The 10,000-nt window shown below is 45.9% G+C and overlaps 1 protein-coding gene across 1 annotated transcript in view; it reads right to left on the bottom strand.

The window, feature by feature from the left end:
• Positions 1-10,000, bottom strand: part of nectin3a (nectin cell adhesion molecule 3a) — a 140,261-nt gene that overhangs the window by 38,775 nt on the left and 91,486 nt on the right. Inside the window, exon 3 of the mRNA XM_063205767.1 lies at positions 4,207-4,512. Coding sequence (XP_063061837.1) covers positions 4,207-4,512 — 306 coding nt within the window. The remainder of the gene's footprint in view (positions 1-4,206; positions 4,513-10,000) is intronic.

Here is a 10,000-nt window from a genome sequence, read left to right on the forward strand (position 1 = left end):
TTTTTTGTTTTAAAACGTGTTCCTTAAAGGTGCACTGTGTGATATTTTTAGTTGTATATTTCCAGAATTGATGCTGCTCATTCACAAAAGTTACCTTTTTCATGAGTTCTTACCATCACCATCAATTATTAAGTATTCATTATCAAATTTTCATCAAATTTTACATGTAGTTACAATACCTGCTGTGGCCACCATCTTACACAGTGCACCTTTAAGTGACAATTGAGGGGAAGAGGAGGCATTAGAGGGGGACTCCTATTTGAATTTTGCTACTATTTATAGCTGAACAATAGAACAGAGACAGTCAAAGCTCACCGAGTATTATGGATGAGCTAATGGAGCATCAGAGGAATGTGTAGGAATGACTCACGGTTTGAAAGTGGCTTCCATTTACTCACTTTAGCAGGAGCAAAACACAACTTGAGAGACTACTCACTCCAATTCAGGGTACTCTGATTTCACTTGGCTATTTATTCCTAAAGTGGCAGTAGATTGCAAGTTCTGGGGAAAATGAGGCCAGGGGGACTCTTATTTGGCTTTCACTAGTATTCATTTCTGGACAATAGAGTTCAGTCAATCGTAATCATATTACAGTAACAGTCAATTGGTATGAAAGTGGCTGTTATTTACACACTTTAACAGGGGCGAAAACAACACGAGAGAATAACATTGGTTGTTCTGATTTCACTTTCCATTCCACTTCCCATTTATTCCTAAAGTGCTAACTGGTTGGAAGTTCTGGGGAAGAGGAGGCAACAGCAGGAAACTCCTGCTTGACTTTTACAACTATTTATTCCTCAACAATAGAGACAAATACGTCATGTCTCTCAGGAGATTATGGGTGAGATAATGGAGTTATTAAAGCAAGAGGGCAAATTGTATGAATGACTCACGGTTTGAAAGTGACTATTACTTACTCACTTTAACAGGAGCGAAAAAAATTAGACTCTAGTTTGGGGACTCCAAAAGCCACTTTTCTAAATGTTCACTTTGATTATTTCCTCTGAAAGTGCCAGCAGACTGACTGAGCCAATCAGAACACAGGAGCAAGTTAAAGGAGATTATAGGTTAGATAATGGAGTTATTACTACAAAATCTCACAAAGGACTCATAAGTGGCCACCATTTACTCACCTAAACAGGAGAGCAAACAATACAAGAAACTCCCAAAGTTTTGGGACTCCAATTTCATTTTACTATGTACAGTATTCCTATAGGGCCAGTAGATTTACAATACAGTAAAGTCCGGTCACTCATAACTCTAGAGTGAGCCAGAGGCAATTAGATGAGATATTGGACTTATTACAGCGCCAGAGCGAATCGCGTTGTAGGAATGAGTCATGGCCCATAAGTGGGCATTATTTACTTACTTTGCTTATTTACAAGACTGAGAACAATACGTGAGACCCCAAGTCTGGGGACTCCTACTTCATTTTACTATTTTTTCCTGAAGTACCAGCATGCTAACAATAGAATCCAGTCAATCACAACTCTACATTGAGTCAGAGCCAATTGGATGGCATAATAGAGTTATTACAGCATCCTAGCAAATTGTAGGAATGACTCATGACTTGTAAGTGGGCATGATTTGCTGCTCACCTTCACAGGGGAGGAGGAGAACGATATGGGACAGGGCCAATTTCTCTGGCTGCTGGATGTACATGCGTGGACAAAAGGCAACAAAGCAATAAGGCTTTTCCTTTCTCACTCAGCTTGGCACTTAACAACTGCAGGAGATGTAGAACAGAATCAAGGTGGACGCCTGAATTTCAATTGGGCAAATTTGACTTTGCAACAGAGGTAGCAATAGGATGCACTGTCACACTTTATTTGGATGGCAATAAAGACGGTCCAATAACAGCCACGGTCTACAGATGCGGAGACTACTGTAGCGGCGTAATAAACCATCTGTTGAAAGAAACTATTTGTAAGCCATTACCAAGCGTTTGAAGAGGCTTTGTGCTCAGAGGCTTGATAAAAGTGGCGAAGAGTTATGGGATATAGGAGTGTGATTAAGGTGATCCAGTCAGTAAACAAATAGAACAAATGGAAATAAATTTCAACTAACTACCACTTCATTCTCTGGGGACACACGATACAGTGTTCCTGAATGGTGAATGACAGTCTGAATGGTGCCCAGTACTATAGATGGGCTATTTGTAGGGCTGTAACGATATTGTATCGAACCAAGAAATCGCGATACACAGAGTCACGATACTGTATTGTGATACAAAGAGGCAGTATCGTGATACGCCCTTTCAACGTTTTGATACCCATCTGCCCAGAAATCAACCACATGATATGAAGTGATAGTGCTTCCAAGCATCATCATTATTAAATAGAAACTTTTAAAAATGATTTGTAGCCTCGTGTAACCTATTCTACCTTTGAACTATCATAGTTTTTATTCATAAAGATTATAAGTAAATGTAAAATCGAGGAGTGTATCGAACTGTAGGTCATGAATCGTGATACAAACCGAATCGTGAGTTGAGTGTATCGTTACAACCTAGCTATTTGGGATGCTACTGTATCACAGTGGTATTGTGTCTGAACATTGTCTTTGGGCAAGACTAAGATTAAACCACCTTTAGAGTTTGGGCAGATAGTGAAGTATCCCTTGATAGTTAAGGGCAGTACCATTTACCTTAATGTTCAGCATGAAGTATACTAGAACTTTCCAAATAAGCCTGTTATTTTGGTTTTTATAGACACTGGGAATGCTGGGTATTGATTCTTTTTTGTTCTTTTCTTGCACATCAGGTGCATCGGCGGAGATCCAAAGTGTCACCAAAGTTGCAAAGAAAACTCTGGCACACTGTGCTCATTTGCAGAATTTAATTGCAACGCTTCGGTCTGTTGACCATTATCAAACACCTTTGCCTTGACTAGGGCTGTACTTTACTGGCCCATACCCCCTGTGTAATTAAATCTAAGAGTTTGAGTGGGGAGTCAGGAGACTCACACTACATATTGAGGGCAAAGGTCAATAAAATAGTATAATAGTGTTATTGTAGCTGAGCACTGGCTTTGGCGAACTAATCTTACACGGCTATGTTAACAAAGGATCTTTTGGAACGAATCACCATTTAAATTTGAATGGGAGTGGACTCACGCTGCATGTGGAAGGTGAAGGGCAATGATGTATCATTGAGTCCTTATTCTGCTATTATGTGAGCACTAGCTTGGGGAACACTGTACCACCCATAGTGATGAAACATCCTTAGGATTTGAATCTGACCAATACATTAGGTCACGAACCGAGTCGGACACGCCACACAGCACGTTGAGGGATTGCGAGTGGAAAGGAAAACACATTTTATTGGAAGTGTCTTTGGTTTACACGGCAACCGCGCCTACGGGGTCTCAAAATGCTAAAATCTGGAGAGGTGTGATGTGCTGTAAAGGGGTATGAGACGTGAACGTGTTTTGTTTCCTTTGCCGTTTAGATGGAAGGAGTCTTCAGATTCCGGGGTTGCCATGTAAACGAAAGGCACTTCTGATAAAACATTGAGTCATTTTCCCAGGCGATCGTCCTCGTACAAACGGCACCTGAGCATTGCCTTTGGCATTACTATGCTTAGGGTCTTATCCATGGGCTTTGATCTATGAAGTCAGCTGGGACCAGGGAAGACACTGCACGCTGAGGGTGAAGGGTCGGCGTATCTTGTCCTTAACTTATTACGGTACATTACATTACATTATACTTATCCAAAGCGACTTACAGGTTTTTTAGGTACAGGGTATTGGTTACAGACCCTGGAGCAACGTGGGGTTAGGTGCCTTGCTCAAGGGCAACTTCAGCCATGGATGAAGGTGCTGGTAGGGATGGAGTTCAAACCTGCAATCCTCTGATCTGAAGACCAGCACTCTAACCATTGAGTCTTATTGTTGTCTGACTAATGCATACCTGCAAACTCAGGAGGGTTGAAAAAGGTGACAAACTAATCGCGGCAATCCCCTCCCCCCCCCCCCCCACACACACAAATTGCCGGCCAATGGGAACGACAGGCAGAGGCAGACCAACAAAAGATCAGTACACCATATCCAGTCTATCTGTCTGTAGTCTGTCTCTGTCTCTGTCTGCCTACCCTATTTTGAGATCAAAACGGCGGATTTCGCCGAAAGGTGACAAGTTTGCAGGTATGCTAATGGTAATAGCGTTGGCTTTGGCAGTACTGTAATGCGAGTCAGTCAGGGCACTCACACTGCACGTTGAGGGTGAAGGGCCGGCGTATCTCGTAGGGCAGCGCCGGGTGGCGCACCACGCAGGTGACGGCGTGTCCCTGGGCGTGGCGCGTGGGCCGCCACAGGTAGGTGACCTGGCTGGTGGTGGTGCCGTTGGGCTGGTCCTCGCGCTGGCCCTCCGAGTGACCCTGCAGCTCCAGCTCCGACTCCCAGAAGACCTCGGCGGCGGGCCGGCCGCGCTCCGCCACGCACGTGGCCACCACCGTCTCGTTGGCGCCGTCCAGCAGCACCGACGGGCCCGGCTGCACCTCCACCTTGGGCTCCACTGCACAGGAGAGGAGAGGAGGGGCAGGGATGGAGAGAGGGACGGAAAGAGGGAGAGAGAGAGGGACGAAGAGATGGAAAACAATATTACTTTTAGAATACTTTGTTCACAACCAGGGTAGCTGACAAGGGGGATGGGGTGCAACCTCCACCTTGGGCTCCACTGCACAGGAGAGCAGGGGCAGGAATGGAGAGAGGGACGGAAAGACATTTGACATTTTGACAGAGAGGGCCCAGAATTGGGTCCTCATAGCATTGTATGTTATTGTCGAAACGTTAGTCTTACTGCACTGAAAGAATAAATAACAGAAAATAGACATCCGTGTGGCACCGGATTCTTTTCCCTTTGCACTTATTATTTACACCGGATTGTCAAATTAGAAGCGCTGAGGGCGTATTTCCTTTGTTTTTAGCAGTGTTTGTTAGTTAGAAACTTAATTGTACCCATGCCATGGGACACTTTTGGTCAGCAAGTGAGGTACACCAGGCTTGTTGAATTTGTCTCTGACACGAGTGTGTAGATGGAGGCATTTCAGTAGCCGATTGCAGATTGTCATCGACTTTCAAATCTCTTCGAGACTTGGTCTGACCAAGAGCATAGCAATTCACATTTCCCAAATGGCCTCCCTTGGTTTGCTAATGATTGTTTGCTTCCCAACAAAGTGGGAGGAGTTCGCGTATTTGCGGGAACTCAGAAAGTACTTGCATTGACTCTTGACCTGACTGGTAGCAAAGCTGAAGCTGTTGCGTCACTAGGAGGGGACGGCCTGGCTAGCATTTCGGATGACTTTGCCCCGGACTTTGCCAGGGCCAAAACCGTCAGCTCTTTACTCTTTACAACCACACTTGTAAACAACAATGACGCCAACAATGACACCACCAACAATAACAACAATGACATCAAGCTAATCAGTAAAACGGTAGCACTAAAAACATCTGTAAAAGAAAGAGAGAGAGAGAGAGAGAGAGAGAGAGAGAGAGAGAGACAGAGAGAGAGAGACAGAGACAGAGAGAGAGACAGAGACAGAGAAACACAGGGATGAGAAAGAGAGAGACAGATGGAGAGGGAAGACTAAGACGGGGAGGCATAGGAGTGAGGGAGAGAAAAAGACAGAGAAAGAGAGAAAAATATAAGGATAGATATGGAAAAAAGAAAGAGAGAGGGGAGATAGAAAGAGGGCAGAGAAAAAAAGAGAGCGAAGGAGAGAGTAAGTTGCTGTAAATCAGAAAGTCTATTGAAATCCTTTTGACATTTACATTACTTCATCAGCTCCACCCTTGAAAAATGTAATGTTTACATTAAGCACAGGCAACACAAGATTCATACAGATTACGAAGGCTGCAAGACAAAGGACAGACAAGCCCACGGAGAGGGAATTGAAAAGTGTGAGAGACAGAGTGACATGTGCAAAAAAAAAGGACGGAAAAGAGATTCAGACAGACGAAAAATATTTTTTCATTACTCCACCCTTTGTAATGTTTATGTCAAACGTTGGCAATCTATGAAATCCACACAGCTCTTGGATACATAGTGTAGATGAAGAAAGAGAGAAAAGACATAAACTGAGACTGTGAAGGAGAGAGAGAGAGAGAGAGAGAGAGAGAGAGAGAGAGAGAGAGAGAGAGAGAGAGAGAGAGAGAGAGAGAGAGGGAGAGAGGGAGGGAATAGTATAACGTAAGACAGAGAACTTGGGAGTTTGGGCGTAAATCAGTCTGGTGACACATTAGTGCTGGGTGTGTTACAATGATACTCCCTCAATGACAGGCATACAGAGGGCACATACAGTACATTCCCCATGATTGTGTAGTGCAGTAGAGTACAAGTACAGTAGACTCCACTACGCACACACAGACACCACAACACACACACACGTGTACACACAACACACACACACACACACACACACACACACACACACACACACACACACACACACACACACACACACACACACACACACACACACACACACACACACGCACACACACACACACACACACACACGCACACGACACACACACGCGCTCACACACACACACACACACACACAGAGCCCGCAAATAAAAGAGGGATGAGACCCTCATGCTTGAGGGTAGTGCAAAACAGATAACCAGTGAGCGTGTGACAGAAATGAGAGCAGAGCAGAGAGACAGAGCGTGGAGCAAAGTGCCATGTAGACACGTACCAAGGAGCAAATTCTTCCGCATGTCAAGATGACACATGAAAACTGCTTTCAAAGAAGTTGCACGCATGAGAAAGAAAGAGAGAGATAGAGAGAGAGTGAGAGGAAGATTGAGAGAGATAGAGAGAGAGAGAGGAAGATTGAGAGAGAGAGAGAGAGAGAGGGAGTCAAGGAGAGTGAAATAGTAGTAAGAGAGGGGAATGAGAGGGAGAGAGAGAAAAGAGGGATAGAGTACAGAGGGAGAGAGAGAGAGAGAGAGAGAGAGAGAGAGAGAGAGAGAGAAGTCAAGAGGAAATAATTAGAGGATGGATGGAGAAAGAGTAGAGTGGACCAAATGGTAGCAAGAGAGAGAGAGAGAGAGAGAGAGAGAGAGAGAGAGAGAGAGAGAGAGAGAGAGAGAGAGAGAGAGAGAAAAGAGCGAGAGAGAGGGAGAAAGAGAGAAGAGAAAAGAGAAAAGAGAGAAAGAGAGTGTCAAAGAAGCAGTGGAGTGGAGTGCTGCGAATGTGCTGAGATGGGACTCCACTTCACTTCCTCAGACCAGATGAAGACAAGCCACTCGCCCGCTCGCTCCAGAGATGCCAATGAGTGAACGAGGAAGCGCCACGAGTAAACGACCGCTCTCTCTCTCACTCTCCCTCTCCCTCTCCCTCTCCCTCTCCCTCTCCCTCGCACTCACCCTCTCGTGAAAGCCAGAGAAATAGATTACGGGATGAGTAACTGTCCGATTGATCGCCATTGAATAACAAAATGAATAAATAATATATATCATAAAAACCAGGGGCCCGTTTGAGTACGGTGCTGCTGTGTGTGTGTGTGTGTCTGTATGTGCGCTGTGGACGGATGGACACTCCAGTCTGCAGCAGCCGGCGTGGACGGACGGACGGACGGACGGACGGACGGACAGGCAGACAGGCAGGCAGGCGGGCGGGCGGTCGGCGAGTGGCCGCGTTGACAGGGCGTGGAGATTGATTGTGGAGATCTTTGCGGATTTCCATTAAAAATTGATGAGGCAAGCAATCGGATATAAGAGAGAGGGGGGGGAGCTCTTTGGAGGGAAGTCAATTTCAGCCGCCGTGGAGAGTTGTGGTGGGTGGTGAGGGTCGGGGAGGGAGGGCTTGAGAGAGAGGGTTGGGTGTTTGAGATATGTTTTGTGGCTTTTGCGGTGTAGTGAGACATGCTGCTGAATGTTAAAAAGAGAAATGTTTTTTTTTTGTGTGGCTGTGGGTGTGTGTAAAAGGAATGAGATAGGCGGTCTGTGTGTGCTTGTGTGTGTAGTTGTGTGAGTAGGCTATTGTGTGGAAAAGTATTGTGTGTGTGAGAGAGAGTGTGTCTGTGTGAGTGTGTATGCACATAAAGTGTGTGTGGGTGGGTTTGAGTATCTTTGTGTTGGTCTGAGTGTCTTTCTGTGTGTGTGTGTGTGTGTGTGTGTGTGTGTGTGTGTGTGTGTGTGTGTGTGTGTGTGTGTGTGTGTGTGTGTGTGTGTGTGTGTGTGTGTGTGTGTGTGTGTGTGTGTGTGTGTGTGTGTGTGTATGTGTCCACATTATATGTGCAGAAGCAAAAGTGGGGATATGGGTCTGTGTGTGTGTGTGTGTGTGTGTGTGTGTGTGTGTGTGCGTGTGTGTGTGTGTGTGCACACGTGCGAATGAGCCAGTGTGTGTGTATGTGTGTTGAGAGAGAAACCAATATACCGTACTGGATATGGAAGAGAGAAAGACAGCGCAAGAGAGGGTTGCTGGAAAGAAGAAACAAATCCTCGACTCAATACAAATGTATTCCTAAATGTCTCGCCTATAGACATGACATGGAAAAAGAAACCTGGAAACGTATCCCATGACCTTTTCCCGGCAAACAGTAGTGGTATTATGGGGCGTCCCTCCCTCCCCAGTCTGGCCGGGGCTCGGCACTCATGAAGCGCCCCTATTGTCACTCGCGTCACGGGGACCTTGGCCTAGTACAGAAGTTTTTTTGGGGGGCGCCACGTCGTGTCCCTACGTACTTCAGGCTTCACAACCCCCCCTCCCTCATCACCTCTCTCTCTCTCTCTCTCTCTCTCTCTCTCTCTCTCTCTCTCTCTCTCTCTCTCTCTCTCTCTCTCGGGGTGGTACACAGACACAGGGGCTTGTGTTACAGCAACTTCCTGTGACTCGGGCAACAATAAATCAGGGGGCTCTTACTTTGCGAAGCGACAGATTTTTCTCTGAGGAAGGTGGAGGTGGTGGATGGGCGCAAAGTTGATTTGAGGGTTTAAAAAAAAAAATAAAAAGTGAAAGCGTGACAGTAACTAAAATGTGAGGGTTGTTTGGGTGGCGATGAATCCGGCTTAGTCATGGCCCGGGTCCGTTCCTGACCTGGCAGGCAGCACACCGAAGGGGGCCAGCACCTAGCAGCGGTAGCAGAGAATAATGATGTCCTTTCACGCACAGAGAGAGAGAGAGAGACAGAGAGAGAGAGAGAGAGAGAGAGAGAGACAGAGAGAGAGAGAGAGAGAGAGAGAGACAGAGAGAGAGAGAGCAAGAGAGAGAGAGAGACAGAGAGAGAGACAGAGAGAGAGACAGAGAGGCAGAGAGAGAGCAAGAACGGTGACACAAGGGGGGCGGGTGTAGGAAGGTAGACAGAGGGGAAGGGAGGAGGGGAAAGGAGGAACAAGGGACGAGTGAGGATGGAGAGAACGGGAGGGAAAAAAGCAGAAAAAAAGAGATGCTCTTTCTTAATAACGAGCTGTCAGAGCTGGCGAGGAGTTTTCCAGGGGCGGAGGGACATGGCACAGAGGGAGAGAGAGAGCCAGAGGAGGGGACAAAAGGAAAAGAAACAGAAATAAAAAAGAGTGAAAGAACAAAAAGGTGTGTGTGTTTGACAGACAGACAGGACTCAGTGAAAAAGAAAGGTAAAAAATGTGAAAAGACGAAAATGAAAGGAGGGAAGAAAGTGAGTGTCTTTAAAAAAAAAAAAAAAAGGCCTAAGGAACAGAACGGGGAGGAATAGAAAGAGGTATTGGAAGACTGCAGGTAAAAAGAGAGAGAGAGAGAGAGAGAGAGAGAGAGAGAGAGAGAGAGAGAGAGAGAGAGAAAGAGAGAGAGAGAGGAACAGAAACACTAAAAACAGCTTAGTTGTGCATAATGACCACAGAGGCACCATTTATGAATCAGGCGTTTAAAAAAAACTATTTTCTTTCCATCATTAATCCTGACCATGCCTCCCTTCCTCTCGTTTGCTGCTCCCCCTTTTCCATCCCTCTATCTGTCCCCTCTCTCTCTCTCTCCCTCTCTCTCTCTCTCTCTCCCTCTCTCTTCAATACTCCCTCTGTCA

The sequence above is a fragment of the Engraulis encrasicolus genome, chromosome 8 (genome assembly GCF_034702125.1).
Source record: "Engraulis encrasicolus isolate BLACKSEA-1 chromosome 8, IST_EnEncr_1.0, whole genome shotgun sequence".
Lineage (NCBI taxonomy): Eukaryota > Metazoa > Chordata > Actinopteri > Clupeiformes > Engraulidae > Engraulis > Engraulis encrasicolus.